This window comes from Taudactylus pleione, unplaced genomic scaffold (genome assembly GCF_031769625.1).
Source record: "Taudactylus pleione unplaced genomic scaffold, aTauple2 ptg000976l, whole genome shotgun sequence".
NCBI classification, from domain to species: Eukaryota; Metazoa; Chordata; class Amphibia; order Anura; family Myobatrachidae; genus Taudactylus; species Taudactylus pleione.
In genome coordinates this window covers 2,513,855-2,540,687 of record NW_028285377.1, presented here as the reverse complement: position 1 = coordinate 2,540,687, position 26,833 = coordinate 2,513,855, and the positions used below count along the sequence as shown (strand labels likewise).

The 26,833-nt window shown below is 43.4% G+C and overlaps 1 protein-coding gene across 1 annotated transcript in view; it reads right to left on the bottom strand.

Annotated features, from left to right (window-relative positions):
• Positions 1 to 26,833, bottom strand: part of MPP4 (MAGUK p55 scaffold protein 4) — a 212,495-nt gene that overhangs the window by 49,388 nt on the left and 136,274 nt on the right. The window contains exons 11-13 of the mRNA XM_088460721.1: positions 25,107 to 25,124; positions 24,971 to 25,009; positions 21,370 to 21,390 (exon numbers count right to left, since the gene is read on the bottom strand). Coding sequence (XP_088316847.1) covers positions 21,370 to 21,390; positions 24,971 to 25,009; positions 25,107 to 25,124 — 78 coding nt within the window. The remainder of the gene's footprint in view (positions 1 to 21,369; positions 21,391 to 24,970; positions 25,010 to 25,106; positions 25,125 to 26,833) is intronic.

Below are 26,833 nucleotides of genomic sequence, written 5' to 3'. Positions count from 1 at the left end.
GTAATAGCAGGTGTAGAGGAGTGCAAATTACCTAAGGAGTCCCGAATTTGAGCTACGACTGTGGCGGGTCGGACCTTTCTAGAAAGATACGCCAGGAAAGCCCCAGATTTATCCGATTCTGAATAATGACTATGAAGATGGGCGGTAGAACTGCGCTCTCGTTGACCAGGGGGTGGTGTGTTGTGGTTTTGGGGTGCTGCACCTTTGTGTGGGAGTACCTTTCCCGCACTGAAAACGTATGGGGGTAGGGGGGGTAAGGTGCGCTCTTCCTGCTAGTAATGGTGATGGTGATGACTTGTGTGTGTTTGTTAGTGGTGTTAATTAGAATGTTTCTTCTGGTGGTGGTGATGTTTTGGGAGTGAGGAGGGTGTGATTGTGTATGGAGTGTAGTTTGGAGTAATGTGAAAAGGGGAATGGAATAGGATCAAAATGAGGCCAGCGAGAGACAGTAATTTTGGGCAAAATCTTTTATTGAGTAGTCACAATGCTGCTCTGTTAAGATCCCGGGCAGGTGGGTGGGGTTCAGTGATGAGTGGTGATGAGACTGGGGAGGTAGGTGGACCCTTTTAGGGGGCTCCTTCTCGTGCGGTTCAGTGACCTTGCACGTCACCCCTGCTGGACCTATGGTCGACAGTCTAGGAAGTCTCGGGGGGGTGGGGGGATTTGCAGAGTGGGTTGGAACACCTGTGCGGCATCCCGCGTGTTGGTGTGAGTCTTGGCAGTACTTACCTACCGGTAGGTTTTTTGTTATGGTGATGTAGGTCGACGTTGCGGCCGTTGCAGATAGGTTGGAAGCTGCAGGTTTGTTGGTGAGCTGGATCAGCGTGTTGCTGGTGTGCTGCAAGTGCACGGCTGTTCTGATTGGTCTGCGGAGGTCAGCGACCGGAGTATGCAGCTGAAATTGGCTCTTGGTCGTGCCACTGGTGGTGCGGAGCCAGAGGTGTGGATGGGTGAGCTGCTGGGAGGCTGGGTTGCAGCGTGTGTGCTGGGACCACCCCTGGGGGGTGGTCTGCCCGGGATACTGATTCAAAAAAAGCCAGGGAGGAGGGGGGATGTGGAAAGTGTGACCGGGATGGAGCTGGTCACTGCGATGATGGCTGGGCGGACTTGCGGCCGGATGTGCGGGATGCTCTTATCACTGACGGTCCCTTGTGGAAATGGGGATCGACGGTGGAGACACCCCTGGCCAGGAGTGAGTTGCTGAGCACGCCTGGGAGCAGGGGGGGAGAGGGGCTGGTCCGGGGTGGAGCTGGTCACTGGAGGTGTGAGCAGTGCGGACCAGCAGGCGGGTGGGCTGAGAGCTTTCTGCACTGGTGGTCCCTGGTGGGGATGGGGATCTTTAGTGGAGGTCAGCCTGGATCGGTGTCGGGTTAGATGTGAGGGTCTCCAACGCGTTTCGGCACAGGTGCCTTCTTCAAGGAGGTGAATAATGACTATGCCTAACAAATAGCAGATGTCTTCTGGATTTATTTAAGAGGAAATCAGATAAAAGTTTAGCGGCCTCCGTATAGGAGGATCTAGCAGTAATAGAACCCGAGGACAGATATCTCTGTTCCAACAAAGTATAATGATTTTCTTATGAAAAGTTTTAATATTTATCACCCTGCCAATTAAAGAACCACGCAAGACAGCCTTAAAGGCATCCCACAAAATGTCAAAGGAAACAGAACCAATGTTCTCAGCGAAAAAATTAGCCCATTGGGATTCCAATTCCAAGCCCGCACCCATTAACGTAAGCCAGAAAGGATTAAATTTCCAAAAAGAATGACCTCGTGGAGCAGCAACATCAATAGTCAGTATTAAAGGTGCATGATCCGACACACCACGGGACCGGTACTCCACCTCTACAACCTGTGGGACCAGCCTCCCGGATATCAGAGCAAGATCAATCCTAGAAAAGGAATGATGAGAGGCTGAAAAGCAAGAGTACCGAGCCAAGCGAGGATGCCGAACCGCCAAATATCCACCAACCAAAGCTCATCTACTAAATTGGCAAAAGAATGAGGGGAGTGACCAGACACAGTCGAACTTTCACGCCACCTATCCAGGGCAGGGTGTAGCACATTATTAAAATCCCCGACACAGATAACCGGGGTATCAGGGGATAAAGAAATAAATTCAGCAGACTTTTTCAGGACCTCACTAGTATAAGGAGGGGGAATATAAACCGCAAGAATATGGAGTGGGGAGGAGTGAATAAATGCCCGTATGAAGACATATCTACCCAAGGGGTCAACTAACTTCATCCAGCACAAAACTTAGGGATCTACGAACAAGGACTGACACACCTCTGGAATACGAGGAGTGTGTGGAGTGATAAGCCCAGCCTATCCAAGGTTTACACAAAAGCCAAGACTTTCCCACCCACTAAATGTGTTTCCATCAAACAAATAATATCAGCCTGAGCCTTTTTCACCTGAGTCAATACTAAGGAGCGCTTGACCCGGTCATTGAGGCCCCGGACATTCCAGGAGAGAATTTGGAGAGGGGAGCCTAAACTAGTAGACATCATGGGGTCAGCCACACACCAGAGGGAAGAGGAGATACAGACAACTGAGACATCACAGCCGGGGGCAACCAGCGAGACATGGCAGCACTACATAGTAAAGAATACAGCAGAAGCTGAAAATATAATAAATAAAAGCATAATAGTTTAGAATATGACATTGCAATGGCGTAAAATAAAAACATAAAATAAATTCCCATATAATAACCCTGAAGAAAAAACCCGCAACCCACCCTATATATCCACCCCAACCAGATATACCTAAATCCCTAACCTACCAACTACTAACCCCGAAACAAAATACCCAATAAACCCCTTATTTTATTTAGTTGTAATAAAGAGTAAGAGAGAGGGAGGAAGCAATTCTTACCTCAGCCGTAAGGTGGAGTATCGGCCAGGCCCAGAAAAGAATTGCCCTCCCCGACACCCAGCACCTAAGATTACAGTATAAACCGGGCACCACAACAACATTACCACTTGGAGAGCAACTAAAATCTAATAATCATCAGACTATCTAAAGAACAAACACAGCTCACGGAATAACAAGTCCAGGTCAGTCTGGAGGAGCATCTTCACCACGGCCTGTAAGATCCAGCCACGATGAAGCTTCACGTGGGGAATCAAAAAAATGAGATCGTCCATCAGCCACCACACGCAGACGGGTAGGAAACAACATAGCGTAGGAGAGGCCCAGATCACGTAGGCGACATTTAATCTGTAGAAATTGGGACCTAGGGCCTGATTCAGAGCCGGTCGCTATTTGCGCTCGCTCGTCAAGAAAATAGGGGTGGCTATTCAAATGAACCGTTCGCTGTTTGCGGTCTGTTCACGCCTCTAGGTCTGAACGAGCAAACAAAACTTGCGGTCGTTTTTTGGGAAAATACGCCCCCTGGCCGCTCGCATCCTACGTCATGTCCGCTATTTATTAGATTAATCGAGTACATCGAACATTGTATGAGCTGCTCGCTATTCTTGTGGTTGGTTTTTGCTACCACAATTTTGCGAGCAGTTCTGGATTAAAAAAAACCCAGTGACGTTGTCAATGACGCTGATGTTTTAATTATGCACACCCATAAAACGCCCATTTTGACCTTTAAGCACGCCTGCGATCGGATCTCCACTCCCCGTTTTCAAGCACCTTCCCCTGTTACCACCCTCATACGCCTCATTCTGTCACTCAAAATAGCAGGCATTCGCTATTTTGCGAGCACACGATTTTCGGCCGCACTGACTGGTTCGCGCATGTGTATTACGATCCATACGCATGCGCAGTTGGGCAAACATCGCTTGGAGCGAACGAGCAGCCACTTGCGTCCGGCTCTGAATCAGGCCCCTAGACTTCTGGACATCCATAGAAAAATCCGGGAACACTGCCACCTGATTTCCATTATATTCCAAAGGACCACGTAGACGAGCCAAATGAAGGATCGAATCTCTGTCCTTGAAATGCAGGATCTTGGCAATTAATGTGCGAGGGGGGGCGCCAGGAGGCAGAACCCTACCAGGAATATGGTGCGCTCTTTCTACTGCAAAGTGGGCAGTGAAATCATCCCGGCTAAAGGTGTCTACCAACCATTTTTCCAGAAACGACTCCGGTTGAGAACCCTCCGACTTCTCGGGTAGACCAACAAAACTGATGTTATTTCTGCGAAGTCGGCCCTCTATATCAGAGATTTTGGTATGACAGGCCACCATCTGGGACTCCAAGGTTGCAAGCCGTCCTGCAAGCGGAGCAGTGATATCCTCTAATGTGGAGATACGAGTCTCAGCCTCACCAACACGTTCTCGCATGGTCTGCATATCATGACGGATAAGGGAAAGCTCCATGTGAACTTCAGAAATCTTGCCAGACAGCATTTTCTCTGAAGAGGTGATTGCCTGCATTAAATTATGCATAGTGATCTCAGGCTCCGAAGGAGAATCCTCAGGAGCAGGCGGAGAGGAGGGTTGAGACTGAGACGGAGTCCCTGAAGAGCTGGGCCCCGTAGTCCCGCCAGTTCCAGAATGGGAGAACCTCTCCAGTTTTTTCCCATTATTACTGGATCACAGAGACAGATGCAGGGAACAGCAGGCAGTGGAGAGTAGTGCAGGGTGGTAGCCAGCAGCTGGGTTCAGGAGGAGGAGGACTTGTATTTTTCAAGTGTCCCCAGAGATCCAGGGAGAGGATCAGCCACCCCCCTAGCTGCCCAGGACACTAACCAGCAGTGTGCTGCACCCAGCACCGAAGACAGGAGCCACAATTCAGCCTGATCCGGATCCAAGATGGCGGGGCCGCGATCGGGAATCGCGGGTCCGCAGCGGCAAGCAGGATACTCTGCAGGCAGTGAGAGAGGGTCCCTCACCTCCCCAGCCCCCCAGGGCACCCTCCGAACAGGAGAGGAGACGAGCGCTGGAGCCAGGAGCAGCCTCAGACACTGGGTGCCGAATCCAAAATGACGCCTGTGACGAGGAGACGCTGCAGGGAGAGATCTTCAGCTCCCACAGCACAGCAGCCAGCGCACCCAGACTGACCCTAGGACTCCTGGAGCAGGTAATGGTGAGTATTGAGGGAAATAGTCAGTGCCAGGGACCGGGTACAGGGATCAGGATAGTGTGTAGGATATTAGGGCCTAGGAGCTACGTTATTAGCTTCCTACATCCAGCCCATCCAAGCCACACCCCCAAATAAACACAGTTTTTAGTATTGCAAGTTACACTCTGTTATCCAGTAGGATTTATTTGTAACCGTGGACCTAAATTCTTCTATTTTGCCAGGTTGTGTGTCATGGCTTCTGCACATCAAACACACCCCGCATCTATGAAAACCAACAGTTTTTATTCTCTGATTTTTTTGGTGGAATGGCACTTTTTACTAATTTACCTATAAAGTTAGGGGCCTCCCTATAAATGAATCTTGGCTTGTGAGATATGATTGGTTTCAATACAGGGTCCATCAATAGGAGGTGCCAATGTTATCTTACCACTTTTCCACACCTTTCTGCTATCTACTGTATGAAGTTATAAAGGATAAAGGTATCTCCTCTTCCTTCACTTTGATTTTCAGTAATAGTAAGTCTTCCCTATTTATATTCTTAACTTCCACAATATGGCCAGCTATAATTTCTTCTTTATATCCTTTGGACACAAAATTTAAATTTCAGATCCCTGGCTTGTTCCTCAAATATTTCTACATTGGTACAGTTCCGTTGGATCCTTCTTATTAGTCCTTTAGGTACATCCTTTATCCATGATCGGTAATGGTTACTTCTGGTGGAGATATAAGAATTGCTGTCCTTAAGTTTGCAAAATGATTGTGTTTAATTTACCTCTATTTTACTGGTATTATAAATAATTTTTATGTTAAAATCATTATTGTTAAGTATTTCACATAAGGTATTCAAATTTGCTACATCTCCCTCCCAAATAAATAAAATATAATCTATAAAACAGAACCAAATTTTTATATTCTTTAAAAGCTATTATTGGTCCGAACATTAAGATTGTCCCACAGGACCATGAACAAATTAGTGTATGAAGGGGCAAACTGTGTGCCCATAGCCATGCCTGTCTTTTGCTGATAACATTTCCTTTTATACCAAAAAGTGTTATTATTTAAAATAAACTTAATACAATCTAAAATAAAAGATTATCTTATCCTCCGAATCACTCACTTCAAGGAAATGGCTCACAGCCTCTACACCCCGTGAGTGGTCAATCACCGTGTAGAGGCTGCTCACATCCACTGTAGCCAAAATAAAGTTCTTTTGCCAAGTTATTTCCTTTAATTTGGATAAAGTATCCATGGTATCTCTTATATGGAATTTTAAAACCTCGTGTTGAAGGTGGTGGTCGATAAATTGAGACTGGTTAGCCATTCGAGACCCTGTACTGACTACTATTGGCCTTTCTGGGAGTTCTGTAGAACTTTATGAATCTTAGGTAGAACATAGAAGACCAGAAGACTTGGGTCCTCCACATTAATATATTTCTCCTCTTTTCTGTGATGACACCTTCTTCCTTATACTTATGTAATATTTGTGTAATATTCACTTTGGATTAATTCACTCAGATTGCTCCTTAATATCACGTGTCTCCTTGACCTCCAATAGTGTCTTCACTTCATTTTCATATTTTACTTTATCCATGATTATAATCCCCTCCTTATCCGCCAGTTTTATTATAATATCATTATCTTCACTCAGACTCTTTATAGCTTCTCTTTCTTTTTTACTTTATTTTTGGTTCCTCCTCCATTTGGAGTTAATTCCTTCCAAATCGGAGAGGACTGCCTTGTTAAAACTAAAAACAGACCCTATTAAGCTTTTCTCTGTAGGTAGAGTATGGTTACTCAAATTTAAAATCTTGGATTAATCTCTCTCACCATTTTCTTTATTATTTATACTCGACAACTCCCTCAATACTTTCTTTGTAGTTCCCTTACTTTTATTCCTCTCCTCTTTGTAACCCTTCTAAATACTAGTACCTTCTGTAACTCCTCCTGCTCCTGTCTAAAAAGTCTTCATTATTAAAAACTTTGTACCTACTGTATTTTCATCTTCAACATAAGTATTCCTATTGTGGTAGGACTTGTTTCTATTGAGGTCCTCTCTGTCTCTTCTCCATCCATTGTTTGAATTTTGTCTATATGTGTACTCCCTTCTTTGTCTTAGAAAGTTAGATCTTTGTCTTCCTTGTCTTACTGGAGTATAATATTTATTCTTTGATTATCATAGTTGTTATTTCCCCTATCTTTAAATGGACTCTTCTCACAGTCACATGGGGATTCATCTCTCTATATGCTCCTAGTTCTTCATCTGTCCGATATTGGGGTTTCTATTCAGTTCTGTTTCTTATTGGATTGCATCTTTCCTTTTCCTTTCTCTTCTTTCTCCCTTCTGTATCTCTTATACTTTCTTTTCTTTCTTAAGATGATCTCTTTTTCCTTTCTTACTATCTTAATCTACATTTCCCTTTATCTATATACTCCTCAATATCTCGGAATGGTTTAAGCAACATTGTTAAAGATCATATTTATTGTTCCAACTGTTCTAAATTTTTCTCTCTCTCCTGGATAATCAAATCCATAAGGGCTAAGGAACAATTTTCTAGGATCTTATTCCATTTTATATAGAACTATTTGCTTTCGGGTTTCAGGTTACAAAGAAGAGAGGAAAAAGAGGTAAGGGGACTACAAAGAAAGTATTGAGGGAGTTGTCGAGTATAAATAATAAAGAAAATGGTGAGAGAGATGAATCCAAGATTTTACATTTTAGTAAGCATACTCTAACTATAGAGGAAAGCTCTGTTTTGAAAAAGGGCCTGAAATTTGCCCCAGATAACAGGCTAAGTAAGTTTGAAACTTTTTTGGACATCCAAAAATTTGTAAAAAAATCTCCGTTAAGAAATATTTTCTTAGTCAGAAAGGAGAAACCACAAATAATAGAGACCCTTTTAAACCCAAATCTGTTTTTAATCCCACTTTTAATAGGGTTTTTTGTGGACAGTTTTAATAAGGCGGTCATCTCCGATTTGTAAGGAATTAACCCTAAATGGAGGAGGAACCAAAATATAAGTAAAAAAGGAAGAGAAGCTATAAAGAGTCTGATTGAAGATAATGGCATTGTAATAAAATTGGCAGATAATGGGGGGGGATTATAATCATGGATAAAGTATAATTTTAAAATGAAGTGAAGAGACAATTGGACAACAAGGAGACATATGTGATATTTGGAAGCAATCCGAGTGAACAAATCCAAACCGTATTAACACAATTATTACTTAAGTGTAAGCATGGTGTCATCACAGAAAAAGAGGAGAAATATATTAATGTTGAGGACCCAAGTCTTCCGGTCTTCTATGTCCTACCTAAGATTCATAAAGATCTACAGAACCCCCCAGGATGGCCAATAGTACACAGTATGGGGTCTCTAATGGCTAACCAGTCTCACTTTATTGATCACCACCTTCAACCCAAGGTTTTAAAATTAAAATCCCATATAAGAGATACCATGGATACTTTATCCAAATTAAAGGAAATAACTTGGCAAAATAACTTTATTTTGGCTAGAACAAATGTGAGCAGCCTCTACTCAGTGATTGACCACTCATAGGGTGTAGAGGCTGTGAGCCATTTACTTGAAGCAAGTGATTCGGAGGTTAAAATCTCTTATTTTAGATGGTATTAAGTTTATTTTAAATAAAATTTACTGTTATACCAAACAAAGTTATCAGCAAAAGACAGGCATGGCTATGGGCCCATGGTTTGCCCCTTCATACGTTAAGTTGTTCATGGAGCTGTGGGACAAACTTAATATTCAGACCAATAATAGCTTTTTAAAGAATATAAAAATTTGGTTCCATTTTATAGATGATATTTTATTTATTTGGGAGGGAGATGAAACAAATTTGAATACCTTATGTGAAATACTTAACAATAATGATTTTAATATAAAACTTATTTATAATACCAGTAAAATAGAGGTAAATTTTCTGGATTTAACTATTTATGTTGAAGAAGGAAAGTTGAAAACAAAATCGTTTTGCAAACCTACGGACAGCAATTCTTATATCTTCACCAGAAGTAACCATCACCCACCATGGATAAAGAATGTACCTAAAGGACTAATAAGAAGGATCTGACGGAACTGTACAGACAGAAATATTTGAGGAACAAGGCAGGGATCTGAAACAAAAAAATTGTGTCCAAAGGATATAAAGAAGAAATTATAGGTGGCCATATTGTGGAAGTTATGAATATAAATAGGGAAGGCTTACTATTACCGAAGATCAAAGGGAAGGAAGATGAGATACCTTTAACTGTATAGGTAAATTAGTAAAAAAGTGCCATTCCACCAAAAAAATAAAAAATCAGGGAGAATAAAAACTGTTGCTTTTCATAGATGCAGGGTGTGTTTGATGTGCGGAAGCCATGACACACAACCCAGCAAAATAGAAGAATTTAGTTCCACCATCACAAATAAATCCTACCAGATAAAGTTTATAACTTGCAACACTGAAAACTGTGTTTATATAGTGGAGTGTGAGTGTGGCCTATAGTACATAGGCCACACATCAAGGCCACTGAAGGAATGATGGGTGGAGAATCTTCAAAATATCAAGACTGGTTTTGGAAACCACTCCTAATCAAAACATTTTAAAGAGTGCCACAATAAGTGTGTAGGTCACTGAGGAAAGTTATAATATTAAAAAGGATGCAAAATAATTGGCGGAAAAAAAAGGTTGACCAGATTTTAGCACATAATCTATTTTATAGTAGTTTTATGGAAATTTGTATGTATTTTTATACATAATTTATATATATTATGTGGGTATATGACTTTGCAATGAATTTAAGTATGTTTCAAACAATTTTTAATATATTTGTATAGTTGATACACATATTCAGGAATGTTTATGGTTGGCAAGTAGGGGATTGTTTATTTATATATATGTATATACTTGGGTTAAGTTTTTATTTTTACTGGATGATTATACAGTGTAGAAACTATTAATAACATTGAGGATGACTGGTGGACTACGTTCCACGAAGGAGGAACGCATAACATTTCCTCACCCCGGGCTTGTGTTCCACAGGAGGATCACAATAGAAGGAAGTGAACGTCACTTCCGGTAACTCTGGTGTCCAGTGCTGTCTAGTTAATGCCGGAACAGGAAGGAGCATGTGTTCCATGAGGGGGAATGCATGCTGGACTATGGGTGAATATTAGGTGTTTTTAAGGACATGAAAGGCAGAACATAAGGAGGAAGTTAATAGAGGGGGGGAACAAAGCAAAGCGGTATCATAGGTGGGTGTTTTAAGTGGTTATTTACAGAGGATATATGTTAATTAGAACGATCTCCGCGGGAGGCAATGATAAGAGACATAAGGGTATATTAAGCAGATATCGCCACCAGAGATATACACCTTGAAAAACATTCTGTGAGAGCTGAAATGTGTTGGTGGCAATACAGATGGACAGGGATTCATGTGAACAAGGTGGGGGACTGTTGTCTTGTACATGACCAGAAGTTTCCAGTACCTACACCCAGGGTAACTGGCAAACTTCATACATGCGAATTTGGGTGTGTAATACTAACACCACCCTTAATCTGGTACGCTGCTTTGTCTGCTATTTGGTGGCCTTTTATTAATGTAATTTTAATGAATTTGGTGTATTAAGTAGACAATATTTTCCTATATGTGATATCTTCTCTCCTTGTTTATATATCTATAGGGAGGAGAGTGTATAACAAACAGATAGGTGACCAGTAACTTACAGTACTATACAATACAATACAGGGACATGGATAATATACATTGCTACATTAGAGACCATAAAACCCACATAAGCAGCAGAGCATAAGCAACCAAGTGTTAGGTGCCCTAGTGGGGAGAAAGAATTAGATGAAAGTAAAGTAGGGAGAAACACAAGAGGGTAGAGGGCCCTGCTTGTAAAAGCTTACATTCTAAAAGGGAGGGGGCAGACAGGAAGGAAGGAACATGTAGCAGCAAGTTAGGATGGGAGCTGGAAGGCTTTAATGAAGTAGTGGGGTCTTGAGAGCTCGTTTGAATGATTGTAGAGAGGTGGAGAGTCTGATGGGGAGAGGGAGAGAGTTCCAAAGGAGGGGAGCAACACAGGCAAATCATGGAGGCGAGAGTGGAAGGAAGTAATCAGTTGGCATGAGAGACGGCATGCATTAGTTGAGGGAAGAGGGCAGACAGGAGAGTGGAGGGAGATGAGATCAGAGATGTAAATTGGAGAAGATTGGGTGAGGGCTTTGAAAGCGAGTGTGAGAACCTTTAATTTGGTTCTGAAAGGGAAGGGGAGCCAGTGGAGGACTTGTAGGAGAGGGGAGGCAGATGTAGAGTGTTTGAAGAGGAAGATGAGCCGAGCAGCAGCATTGAGGACAGACTGGAGAGGAGAGGAGAGAGATGGGATTTGGGGAGGCCAGATAGGAGGAGGTCAAGTGGTCCAGTCTGCAGATGACCAGCGAGTGTATATAAATGGATATCTGGAACAAAGGCGGAAAACAGTGTGTGTGAAAAAAAAAGCTGACTATATAATGCTACAAGAGGTGGACTCTTGAAGAAAAAGAATAAAGAATTTCACCCCCCCACCTTTTTATTAGAGGACATTACACCCCGGAGGGTGCGCATAATCGCAAGTACATTTTATATCTTCCCTTTCCTTGTCATATGTATAGTCACCATCTGTATCCCCATGTTGTATTTATTTCTCCACAATCTCCCACCTTATCGCATATGTTTCTCCACTATCTTCCCCCTTTGTTACATATCCTTCTCCACCATCCCCCCACCCCAGTCATATATGATTCTCAACCATTTCTAAACCCTCATCATATATGATTCTCCATCATCTCCCCACATGCCACATACAGTATGCTTCTCTACCATCTCCCCTAGGTCACATATGATTCTCAACCATCTCCCCTTTGTCACATATGCTTCTCCACCATATCTGCCCCCTTGTCACATATATTTCTCTATCAGTTCTATCCCTTTGTCATATAAGTTGTCATATGTCTCCCCACCATTTTTGCCTTGTCACATATGTTTCTCCACCATCTTTCCCCCCTATTCATGTTTCTCCACCATTTTGTCCCTGTCAAATATATTTCTCCACTATTATGTCCTTGTCACATATATTTCTCCAACATCTTCCCCCCTTTCCCATATTCATCAATTCCTTGTCACATTCCACCACCATCATCCTCCCTTGTCACATATGCTTCTCCACTCATGACATAAGCTTCTACACCATCCCAACCATGTCACAAAGCTTCACCACCATCTCCCCCTTCTTTCATGTTTCTACACCATCTTCTCCTAGTCACATCTTCCCCTCCTTGTCACGTTATTCACCATCTATATCCCCATGACATAGTTATTTCTCCACCATCTCTCCCCTTGTCGCATATGTTTCTCTACCATTTCCACCCACTTGTCACATATGCTTCTCCACCATTTCTCGTCTCTGTCGCATATGCATCTCTACCATCTTCCCCACTTGTCAAATACTTCTCAACCATTTCTACCCCCTTGTTACATATGCTAATCCACAATCTCAACCCCCATGTTACATATGCTTCTCCACCATTTCTCCACTTTGTGAAATATGCTTCTCCACATTGTCGCATAGGCTTCTCCACCATTTCTACCCCCTTGTTACATATTCTTCTCCACCATTTCTACCCCCTTGTTACATATTCTTCTCCACCTTGTTACATATGCTTATCCACCATTTCTAGCCCTTTGTCACATATGCTTATCCACCTTTTCTTGTCTTTGACGCATATGCTTCTCTACCATCTTCCCTACTTGTCAAATACTTCTCAACCATTTCTACCCCCTTGTTACATATTCTTCTCCACCATCTGCCCCTTGTCACATACGCTTCTCCACCATTTCTACCCCCTTGTCACAAATCCAAATCCATCTTTTCTACCCACTTGTGAAATATGCTTCTCCAACATTTCTCCACCTTGTGACATATGCTTCTCCACCATCTCCACCTTGTCACATATCCTTCTCCGCCATTTCTACCCCCTTATTAGTATTCTTCTCCACCTTGTCACATATGCTTCTCCACCATCTCCCCCTTCTTACATATGCTTCTCCACCATCTCCCCCTTGTTATATATGCTTCTCCACCATTTTTCCCCCGTGTCACATATGCTTCTCCACCATTTCTACTCCATTGTCACATATGCTTCTCCACCATCTCTACCTCCTTGTTACATACACTTCTCCACCATCTCTACCCCCTTGTTACATATGCTTCTCCACCATTTCTTCCCCTTGTGACATATGCTTCTCCACCATCTCCCCCTTGTGACATGTGCTTCTCCACCATCTCCCCCTTGTGACATGTGCTTCTCCACCATTTTTCCAGCCTGTCACATATGCTTCTCCACCATTTCTACCCCCTTGTCACATATGCTTCTCCACCATTTCTACCCCCTTGTCACATATGCTTATCCACCATTTCTACCCCTCTTGTCACATGTTTCTCCAACATCTTCGCCCCTTTCACATATTCTTCAATTCCTTTTCACATTCCACCACCATCTTCCTCCCTTGTCACATATACTTCTCCACCATTTCTACCCCCTTGTTACATATTTTCTCCACCATCTCCCCTTCATTACATATGCTTCACCATTTCTACACCGTTGTCACATATACTTCTCCACCATCTCTACCCCTTGTCACATATGCTTCTCCACCATCTCTACATCCTTGTTACATACGCTTCTCCACCATCTCTACCCCCTTGTAACATATGCTTCGCCACCATTTCTACCCCCTTGTTACATATTTTCTCCACCATCTCCCCTTCGTTACATATGCTTCTCCACCATTCCTACCCCGTTGTCACATATGCTTCTCCACCATCTCTACCCTTGTGACATATGCTTCTCCACCATCTCTACCCCTTGTGACATATGCTTCTCCACCATATCTACCCCCTTGTTACATATGCTTCTCCACAGTTTCTTCCCCTTGTGACATATGCTTCTCCACCATCTCCCCCTCGTTACATATGCTTCTCCAACATTTCTACCTCCTTGTCACATATGCTTATCCACCATTTTTACCCCCTTGTCACATATGCTTCTCCACCATCTCTACCCCGTTGTTACATATGCTTCTCCACCATTTCTACCCCCTTGTGACATATGCTTCTCCACAGTTTCTTCCCCTTGTGACATATGCTTCTCCACCATCTCCCCCACGTTACATATGCTTCTCCAACATTTCTACCTCCTTGTCACATATGCTTATCCACCATTTTTACCCCCTTGTTACATATGCTTCTCCACCATTTCTACCCCCTTGTTACATATGCTTCTCCACAGTTTCTTCCCCTTGTGACATATGCTTCTCCACCATCTCCCCCTCGTTACATATGCTTCTCCAACATTTCTACCCCCTTGTCACATATGCTTCTCCACCATCTCTACCCCCTTGTTACATATGCTTCTCCACCATTTCTACCCCCTTGTGACATATGCTTCTCCACAGTTTCTTCTCCTTGTGACATATGCTTCTCCACCATCTCCCCCTCGTTACATATGCTTCTCCAACATTTCTACCTCCTTGTCACATAAGCTTCTCCACCATTTCTACCCCGTTGTCACATATGCTTATCCACCATTTTTACCCCCTTGTCACATATGCTTTTCCACCATCTCTACCCCTTGTGACATATGCTTCTCCACCATCTCTACCTTTTGTGACACATGCTTCTCCACCATCTCTACCCCTTGTGACATATGCTTCTCCACCATTTCTACCCTTTGTGACACAAGCTTCTCCACCATCTCTTCCCCTTGTCACATATGCTTCTCCACCATCTGTACCTCCTTGTTACATATGCTTCTCCACCATTTCTACCCCCTTGTCACATATGCTTCTCCACCATTTCTACCCCCTTGTCACATATACTTCTCCACTATTTCTACCCCCTTGTCACATATGCTTCTCCACCATTTCTACCCCTCTTGTCACATGTTTCTCCAACATCTTCCCCCTTTCACATATTCTTCAATTCCTTGTCACATTCCACCACCATCTTCCTCCCTTATCACATATACTTCTCCACCATTTGTACCCCCTTGTTACATATGCTTCTCCACCATCTCCCCTTCATTACATATGCTTCACTATTTCTACACCGTTGTCACATATGCTTCTCCACCATTTCTACCCCCTTGTCACATATACTTATCCACCATTTCTACCCCTCTTGTCACATGTTTCTCCACCATTTCTACCCTGTTGTCACATATGCTTCTCCACCATCTCTATCCCTTGTGACATATGCTTCTCCACCATCTCTACCCTTTGTGACACATGCTTCTCCACCATCTCTACCCCTTGTGACATATGCTTCTCCACCATCTCCCCCTTGTGACATGTGCTTCTCCACCATCTCCCCCTTGTGACATGTGCTTCTCCACCATTTTTCCAGCCTGTCACATATGCTTCTCCACCATTTCTACCCCCTTGTCACATATGCTTCTCCACCATTTCTACCCCCTTGTCACATATGCTTATCCACCATTTCTACCGCTCTTGTCACATGTTTCTCCAACATCTTCGCCCCTTTCACATATTCTTCAATTCCTTTTCACATTCCACCACCATCTTCCTCCCTTGTCACATATACTTCTCCACCATTTCTACCCCCTTGTTACATATTTTCTCCACCATCTCCCCTTCATTACATATGCTTCACCATTTCTACACCGTTGTCACATATACTTCTCCACCATCTCTACCCCTTGTCACATATGCTTCTCCACCATCTCTACATCCTTGTTACATACGCTTCTCCACCATCTCTACCCCCTTGTAACATATGCTTCGCCACCATTTCTACCCCCTTGTTACATATGCTTCTCCACCATCTCCCCTTCGTTACATATGCTTCTCCACCATTCCTACCCCGTTGTCACATATGCTTCTCCACCATATCTACCCCCTTGTTACATATGCTTCTCCACCATTTCTACCCCCTTGTGACATATGCTTCTCCACAGTTTCTTCCCCTTGTGACATATGCTTCTCCACCATCTCCCCCTCGTTACATATGCTTCTCCAACATTTCTACCTCCTTGTCACATATGCTTATCCACCATTTTTACCCCCTTGTCACATATGCTTCTCCACCATCTCTACCCCGTTGTTACATATGCTTCTCCACCATTTCTACCCCCTTGTGACATATGCTTCTCCACAGTTTCTTCCCCTTGTGACATATGCTTCTCCACCATCTCCCCCACGTTACATATGCTTCTCCAACATTTCTACCTCCTTGTCACATATGCTTATCCACCATTTTTACCCCCTTGTTACATATGCTTCTCCACCATTTCTACCCCCTTGTTACATATGCTTCTCCACAGTTTCTTCCCCTTGTGACATATGCTTCTCCACCATCTCCCCCTCGTTACATATGCTTCTCCAACATTTCTACCCCCTTGTCACATATGCTTCTCCACCATCTCTACCCCCTTGTTACATATGCTTCTCCACCATTTCTACCCCCTTGTGACATATGCTTCTCCACAGTTTCTTCTCCTTGTGACATATGCTTCTCCACCATCTCCCCCTCGTTACATATGCTTCTCCAACATTTCTACCTCCTTGTCACATAAGCTTCTCCACCATTTCTACCCCGTTGTCACATATGCTTATCCACCATTTTTACCCCCTTGTCACATATGCTTTTCCACCATCTCTACCCCTTGTGACATATGCTTCTCCACCATCTCTACCTTTTGTGACACATGCTTCTCCACCATCTCTACCTCTTGTGACATATGCTTCTCCACCATTTCTACCCTTTGTGACACAAGCTTCTCCACCATCTCTTCCCCTTGTCACATATGCTTCTCCACCATCTGTACCTCCTTGTTACATATGCTTCTCCACCATTTCTACCCCCTTGTCACATATGCTTCTCCACCATTTCTACCCCCTTGTCACATATACTTCTCCACTATTTCTACCCCCTTGTCACATATGCTTCTCCACCATTTCTACCACTCTTGTCACATGTTTCTCCAACATCTTCCCCCTTTCACATATTCTTCAATTCCTTGTCACATTCCACCACCATCTTCCTCCCTTATCACATATACTTCTCCACCATTTGTACCCCCTTGTTACATATGCTTCTCCACCATCTCCCCTTCATTACATATGCTTCACTATTTCTACACCGTTGTCACATATGCTTCTCCACCATTTCTACCCCCTTGTCACATATACTTATCCACCATTTCTACCCCTCTTGTCACATGTTTCTCCACCATTTCTACCCTGTTGTCACATATGCTTCTCCACCATCTCTATCCCTTGTGACATATGCTTCTCCACCATCTCTACCCTTTGTGACACATGCTTCTCCACCATCTCTACCCCTTGTGACATATGCTTCTCCACCATTTCTACCCCCTTGTCACATATGCTTCTCCACCATCTGTACCTCCTTGTTACATATGCTTCTCCACCATCTCTACCCCTTGTGACATATGCTTGTCCACCATCTCTACCCCCTTGTCACATATGCTTCTCCACCATCTGTACCTCCTTGTTACATACGCTTCTCCAGCATTTCTACCCCCTTGTCACATATGCTTCTCCACCATTTCTACCCCCTTGTCACATATACTTCTCCACCATCTGTACCTCCTTGTTACATACGCTTCTCCAGCATTTCTACCCCCTTGTCACATATGCTTCTCCACCATTTCTACCCCCTTGTCACATATGCTTCTCCACCATCTCTACCCCCTTGTTACATATGCTTCTCCACCATTTCTTCCCCTTGTTACATATGCTTCTCCACCATTTCTTCCCCTTGTCACATATGCTTCTCCACCATTTCTTCCCCTTTGTTACATATGCTTGTCCACCATTTCTACCCCCTTTTTACATATGCTTCTCCACCATTTCTTCCCCTTGTTACATATGCTTCTCCACCATTTCTACCCCCTTGTTACATATGCTTCTCCACCATCTGTACCTCCTTGTTACATACGCTTCTCCACCATTTCTACCCCCTTGTGACATATGCTTCTCCACCATTTCTACCCCCTTGTGACATATGCTTCTCCACCATTTCTACCCCCTTGTCACATATGCTTCTCCACCATTTGTACCTCCTTGTTACATACGCTTCTCCACCATTTCTACCCCCTTGTGACATACGCTTCTCCACCATTTCTACCCCCTTGTCACATATGCTTCTCCACCATTTCTACCCCCTTGTCACATATGCTTCTCCACCATTTCTACCCCCTTGTCACATATGCTTCTCCACCATTTCTACCCCCTTGTCACATATGCTTCTCCACCATTTCTACCCCCTTGTCACATATGCTTCTCCACCATTTCTACCCCCTTGTCACATATGCTTCTCCACCATTTCTACCCCCTTGTCACATATGCTTCTCCACCATCTCTACCCCCTTGTTACATATGCTTCTCCACCATCTCCCCCTCGTTACATATGCTTCTCCACAGTTTCTTCCCCTTGTGACATATGCTTCTCCACCATCTCTACCCCCTTGTCACATATGCTTCTCCACCATCTCTACCCCCTTGTTACATATGCTTCTCCACCATTTCTACCCCCTTGTGACATATGCTTCTCCACCATCTCTACCCCTTGTGACATATGCTTCTCCACCATCTCTACTCCCTTGTCACATATGCTTCTCCAACATTTCTACCTCCTTGTCACATATGCTTCTCCACCATCTCTACCCCCTTGTCACATATGCTTCTCCACCATTTCTACCCCCTTGTCACATATGCTTCTCCACCATCTGTACCTCCTTGTTACATACGCTTCTCCAGCATCTCTACCCCCTTGTGACATATGCTTCTCCACCATCTCTACCCCCTTGTCACATATGCTTCTCCACCATTTCTTCCCCTTGTTACATATGCTTATCCACCATTTCTTCCCCTTTGTTACATATGCTTGTCCACCATTTCTACCCCCTTTTTACATAAGCTTCTCCACCATTTCTTCCCCTTGTTACATATGCTTCTCCACCATTTCTACCCCCTTGTCACATATGCTTCTCCACCATTTCTACCCCCTTGTCACATATGCTTCTCCACCATTTCTACCCCCTTGTCACATATGCTTCTCCACCATTTCTACCCCCTTGTCACATATGCTTCTCCACCATTTCTACCCCCTTGTCACATATGCTTCTCCACCATCTCTACCCCCTTGTTACATATGCTTATCCACCATTTCTTCCCCTTTGTTACATATGCTTGGCCACCATTTCTACCCCCTTTTTACATAAGCTTCTCCACCATTTCTTCCCCTTGTTACATATGCTTCTCCACCATTTCTTCCCCTTGTTACATATGCTTCTCCACCATTTCTTCCCCTTGTCACATATGCTTCTCCAACATTTCTAGCCCCTTGTCACATATGCTTGTCCACCATTTCTACCCCCTTGTTACATATGCTTCTCCACCATTTCTACCCCCTTGTTACATATGCTTATCCACCATCTCCCCCTCGTTACATATGCTTCTCCACCATTTCTAGCCCCTTGTGACATATACTTCTCCACCATATCTACCTCCTTGCCACATATGCATCTCTACGTCCTTGTCACATGTGTTTCCCCACCATTTCTCCCCCTTGTGTCATGTGCTTCTCCACCATCTCCCCCTCGTTACATATGCTTCTCCACCATTTCTAGCCCCTTGTGACATATGCTTCTCCACCATCTCTACCTCCTTGTCACATGTGTTTCCCCAACATTTCTCCCCCGTGTGTCATGTGCTTCTCCACCATCTCCCCCTTGTTACATATGCTTCTCCACCATTTCTAGCCCCTTGTGACATATGCTTCTCCACCATCTCCCCCTCGTTACATATGCTTCTCCACCATTTCTCCCCCTTGTGTCATGTGCTTCTCCACCATATCCACCTTCCATCTTTGTTGTGACTTAAAGGTAGTTGTACTGCTGTTAGGTTTACAATGTGGATTCACAAAGTGCTGCAGTATTCTGTGTTTATGGGACAGCTGAGACACTAAATGTCACTATACCACAAAGAAGTGGCCAGAGAGAGAAAGCAGTGTTGCTGGAGAGAAAAACTGTACGTACACTCTATTGTTTGAGCCGCATAAAATAACAGGGTGTTTAGGCGCGATAACGGGTATTTCCCGACCTAACTTCCCGGCGCGAGGCTGTTTTCCCGGCGCTAAGGGCAGAAAACAGCCTCACGCCGGGACCTTTGTCGGATTTCTTCTCTCATCCCCAGAGGGATGAGAGAAGAAATCATTAGTCGGACTTGTCAGCGAAGTGTATTGAACAGCTCCGGGAGCTCACTCCCGGAGCTATTTACATCGCGCTGAATAGAATCGAGCCCTATTACATTGGTCAAGTTTTATCTTCAAAATGGGAAAACATCTGGATCAGAGTTTAAATCATGAGATTTTTTTGAGTCTAGAAACAGGAGAGTTTCATGTTCTCGGACTCTATTACATTGGCCGAGTTTATAATGTGTGAGAGATTACTACTAAACTCTCACCCTATTACATTTGGCCCCAAGTACATGTCCATCGTGAATGAATTATTGGACAACTACAAAAATATGGGCTGTAGAATGACACTTAAGTTTTTAAGTGTTTCTATTATTTTATTAGTATTTAATAAATTAATATGATGAATATATTTAAATTGTATAGCGATTTACATTTTCACTTATCTAACATTTTCATATATAGCTATGAGCGCTTTTGTTATTTGTGTGTATCTAATAAATGTGACGTGATAGAGAAAATCTGTTTATTTCCACTGATTTCAGCATCCGTAAATCAGGTGAAAACACTTATTCACATGCCAGATGCAGAGAATATTTTACATTTTGTTGAGTAGTGTAATTGTATAGAGCTTTGCATGTTATACCCGGAGCTTTCCCTGCGCGGTAATTAAATCTGAATTGGGGGTTTGGGGCATAATATTAGCAGGACACAGTGAGTGGGACATAATGTAACCCAGACCCATGAGAGAGCCTCAAACATATTGCAAATCTACATTATGCAATAGACCATCCATGGTAGGTGGGTACCTATGGCATACGGTCCTTTTAATGCCTTAAAAAAGGAATAACTTCATTATGCAGTAAATGCATTTACTCTAAGAGCCTTCAAATAACATCTGAAACAAAACATACTACATACAGCTCTTGTCTGAGGAATATTGTGAGCGTTCTAACCTCCAAATGTGGGGCAAGAATAATAAATAGTTCTGAAGTCTGAAGAGCCAAAGTTTTACTATAAAGCATATTACCTTGTAATTCATTATGTATTTACCTGATTCAAATATTTCCTCATCTGATGATTAATTCAACGAAGAACAAAAAAGAAAATGAAGATTGAAAAGCATTATAGGTGATTATTACACACAGTCTTATGTACTCTTAGAACTTTCCATACAACATGGTAACAGGTGGGTTTTTGGGTTTGGGGATCCTTCTGTAATACATGAGATCAGCTGTATAGAGAGGCGCACATTCCCTTATAGGGGAAGTGATCATGGAAAAGAGTTTGGTGCGTTTTATGCTTTTAGAGCAGCACTTACAGGTGGTTTTATTCTACCCAGGACATCCATCACCGGAGCCTCGAAGGGCCGTTATACCCTGGCTGAGAACTGGGGCTGTCTGATGCCAAGGAGGAACCCGTGAGAAGCCACTAACTGTATAATTACTGCTTCTAATAGGGTCACACGCCCCTCTGCAATCATGAAGGAGTCGATACAAGTTATGTCAGTGGAATGCTCGTAATGGCAGCACATCCAGACCGTGACAGCTCTCACGTCGCCTCTCACCACTGCAGTCGGGCGCAGGAAAATGAGGAATGGTGGCTCTACTGCAATTCTGGGCAATATATTGTGGCAATAACTAAATTCATTAATGTCTTGCTGGGACATGGGTTCCAATAAGAGCACGTCCCAGCAAAGAGTAAAGTGTTATTGATCCAGTTTGTCTAAGGCGCAAGCATGGCCTTTGCGCTGCGCATGTGTAAGTATGGGCTGATGAGAAGGATCCTTCTCTGAAATATATTGCAATAAAGCAGCCCTTAATGCAATATAAAAGCTGAGATCTCCAGAGATGGTAAATTGATTATTATCGCAGTCCCCAGAGTCAGCTAACAATAGCAGGTGGTCACAACATCATAAATCGCCAAACTACATAAAACATTTTCCATTGACTGCAAATCTAGTTTAATAAATAGACCCTTCAGTTATAACGTGTTTATTTTACACAATTAGCCTGTCTCAAGCCACTTATATAGAGTTATATAGGGATTATCAGATATAACAATAAGGGGGGGATATCCGCGCTATTTTGACAGGGATAGATTAAATGTCTGTAAGATGTAGCACTAGGGCTGCCACAGATCACAGTGATCCCTTTCAGGATCACAGAAATAGAAATGTAAGTATGTGAATATGATCTTATAGGGCGCACCTGGCGGATCTATGTATACTGGAACATTGTGTCTGGTAAAAAGCTATAAATCAATGCTATTAGGGATGCGGGTGTATAGTGGATTGATAAGTATACCATGCAAATGAGCATGAAAGGAAAAGGTAATGTGGAATGTGACGGATAGGACAACATAACACAATATAAAATGATAGAAATATATAACAGCATTAATATGAAACGTTCATTAGGTCACAATATGTAAATGCTCCTAAACAACGTGTGACACCAATTACTGCTTGGTAACAGTGACATTTGGTGACTTGCACAGAATTCTGTAGATATAATAATAACCGTATATGAAATTCTGATAAGAAATACAGTACTGATACACGGGGAGTAGCTGCACCCCTGTTACTCTTGTCAGGGTCAGTGCTCCATGGTGCCTTTTACAATAGTTATAGTGACTTTGAGGTAGATCCGGATTAGTACTGTAACTATGTTGCCAGTTGGTGAAATTGCTTGTTTAAATTCACAGTGGTGGTAAATAAAGCAGGACGCTGAAATCTAAAGCTGTGGGGTGCGCGCACCTCCTACCTCGTCCTGGTCCGCCTTGCTTGCAGGTTTGCGGATTCCGGCTTTGCTTAGGTGTAATGGCCGCCTAGTATGTATTCTCTTTATTGTGCCATTTGCATGAAGGAATCCGTGCCGGCAGACTTCTTCCGTGTATGTTCCCAATGGCGCCAGCGATATGGGCGGCAGGTCTGGATCCCCCTTGTCGAGCTCTTACCACGGGAGCGATTTCCCTGTTGCTGCTATGATGTTAGCTGGCGCTGTTGGGCGTGTGAGTCTGGAGTCAATGAGGGCGTCTGTTCCGTGTGACCAACGCGTTTCTCCCAGGTGGGCTTCGTCAGGGACAATGATGGTCTTGCTGTCTGCACAGTGCTCCCTTTAAAGGATGCCTTGATTGCACCTCAATTAGAGCATCGTAATGTCATTAGTTCAATGAAACAGATATGTTTGAGTAATAAAAATATAAAATAATTCTTTTAATATATACAATAAACCCAAAAATTGACAAATATATTATATTTACCATAGCATATGTCTACTGACCTTCCATAAGAGTTTAATAAGAGACAATTGAATCTGTAAACAGTGTATTTGTTCAGCAAAATTACTCAAACATATTTTACTTATTCTGATGTCTATATCTCCTTTAAGATCTATAACTTAGGGAATCTGACCTCCAAAAGCCTATCATCTTTAGAATTGCCATTACTGCTGTTAATGAGAGACACATTCAGAGACAACCCATTAAATCTGTTTAATTTAATTAATGACATTACGATGCTCTAATTGAGGTGCAATCAAGGCATCCTTTAAAGGGAGCACTGTGCAGACAGCAAGACCATCATTGTCCCTGACGAAGCCCACCTGGGAGAAACGCGTTGGTCACACGGAACAGACGCCCTCGTTGACTACAGACTCACACGCCCAACAGCGCAAGCTAACATCATAGCAGCAACAGGGAAATCGTACCCGTGGTAAGAGCTCGACAAGGGGGATCCAGACCTGCCGCCCATATCGCTGGCGCCATTGGGAACATACACTGAAGAGGTCTGCCGGCACGGATTCCTTCATGCAAATGGCACAATAAAGAGAATACATACTAGGCGGCCATTACACCTAAGCAAAGCCGGAATCCGCAAACCTGCAAGCAAGGCGGACCAGGACGAGGTAGGAGGTGCGCGCACCCCACAGCTTTAGATTTCAGCGTCCTGCTTTATTTACCACCACTGTGAATTTAAACAAGCAATTTCACCAACTGGCAACATAGTTACAGTACTAATCCGGATCTACCTCAAAGTCACTATAACTATTGTAAAAGGCACCATGGAGCACTGACACTGACAAGAGTAACAGGGGTGCAGCTACTCCCCGTGTATCAGTACTGTATTTCTTATCAGAATTTCATATACGGTTATTATTATATCTACAGAATTCTGTGCAAGTCACCAAATGTCACTGTTACCAAGCAGTAATTGGTGTCACACGTTGTTTAGGAACATTTACATATTGTGACCTAATGAACATTTCATATTAATGCTGTTATATATTTCTATCATTTTATATTGTGTTATGTTGTCCTATCCGTCACATTCCACATTACCTTTTACTTTTCATACTCATTTGCATGGTATACTTATCAATCCACTATACACCCGCATCCCTAATAGCATTGATTTATTCCTTTTTACCCAACAGACACAATGTTCCAGTATACATAGATCCGCCAGGTGCGCCCTATAAGATCATATTCACATACTTAAAGGGATTATCAGATGCCTGTTATTTCCAGAACAATGGATAGTGATAGAAATACACAAGAAATGACACCAATTAAACAAATACATTTGAACCGATTTGATGATAATATCTGTTCAAGTAGAAAATACAGTAATTGGAGATAATGTGGTTCTTACCAGCTTCTACGAATTTCTCATCTATCTTCATGTCTTCCTCTACAATAATTACAGCACAATTGTAATGTATATTATTCTGCCAATATCGTTAAACAGCCACTTACCATGTAAATATTCAGCACAGATTTTGTCTTACCTTCCCCTATCGTGGTCACTGTCCACATGAAAGAGAAACAGGAAAACATGTACCGATACCATGAAAGGGACTAAATTGTTAGTAACATGTAAGAGGAAATTGTTATAGAGTCAGGAGATGAAGAGCACACGTAACACTACACAACCACAGTCACCTCTTGTTAGTAACATGTAAGAGGAAATTGTTATAGATTCAGGAGTAGAAGACCACACGTAGCACTATACAACCACGGTCACCTTCTGTTACCCAATGAATCAAGGTTTAATTAATATGATTGTTCTGAATTTTCTACTGAAGGGATATCGGAGAAAGTGACAGCAGACATGATTATAAGGTAGAAGGTCTAAAGTGATGGGTGACAGGGTGATAGGATACCAGGGGACAGGGTGACGGGAGGACAGGGGCAGGGGGACAGGGTGACAGGTACCAGGGGGACAGGGTGACAGGGTCACAGGGGGACAGGGTGACAGGTACCATGGGGACAGGGTGACAGGGTCACAGGGGGACAGGTGACAGGGACACAGGAGGACAGGTGACAGGGGGACAGGGTGACAGGAGAGTCCTGGAGCAGCGGATAAATAACGGATGTACCAATTTGTCTCAGCCATTGTACTTTGCCATCATCTTTGTCATTATCTCCTTTATCGTTTCCTTAGACTTTCTGGGCGAGTTGCAGAGGGTTCAGATAATTTACTAATTTCACTGCAAGATTTAGATTTAATTGTTGTTTAAGCAAAACCAGGCTAGGTACATCCACAATATACTGGCACAACATGCAGCTTTGTCTCTCTCTCCCTGTATCTCTCTCTCTCTCTCTGCATCTCTGTCACCCTCCCTGCATGTCTCTCTGTCACCCTCCCTGTATCTCTCTCTCTGTCTCCCTCCCTGTACATCTCTCTCTCTCTGTATCTCTCTCTGTCTCCCTCCCTGTATGTCTCTCTCTCCCTGTATCTCTCTCTCTGTCTCACTCACTGTATCTCTATCTCAGTCATCCTCCCTGTATCTCTCTCTCTCTGCCTCCCTCCCTGTATCTCTCTGTCACCCTCCTTGTATCTCTCTGTCTCCCTCCCTGTATCTCTCTCTCCCTGTATCTCTCTCATTTTCCTCCATGTATCTCATTTTCCTCCCTGTATCTCTCATTTTCCTCCCTGTATCTCTCTCTCTGCCTCTCTCCCTGTATCTCTCTCTCTACCTCTCTCCCTGTATCTCTCTCTCTGCCTCTCTCCCTGTATCTCTCTCTGCCTTCCTCCCTGTATCTCTCTCTCCCTCCCTGTATCTCTCTCTCTCTCTCCCTGTATCTCTCTCTCTCTCCCTGTATCTCTCTCTCTATCACCCTCCCTGTATCTCTCTATCACCCTCCCTGTATCTCTCTTTCTGCCTCCCTCCCTGTATCTCTCTCTGCCTCCCTCCCTGTATCTCTCTCTGCCTCTCTCCCTGTATCTCTTAGTCACCCTCCCTGTATCTGTCTTAGCCACCCTCCCTGTATCTGTCTTAGCCACCCTCCCTGTATCTCTCTCTCAGCCACCCTCCCTGTATCTCTCTCTGCCTCTCTCCCTGTATCTCTCTTAGCCACCCTCCCTGTATCTCTCTCTGCCTCTCTCCCTGTATCTCTCTTAGCCACCCTCCCTGTATCTCTCTCTGCCTCTCTCCCTGTATCTCTCTTAGCCACCCTCCCTGTATCCCTCTCAGCCTCCCTCCCTGTATCTCTATCTCAGTCATCCTCCCTG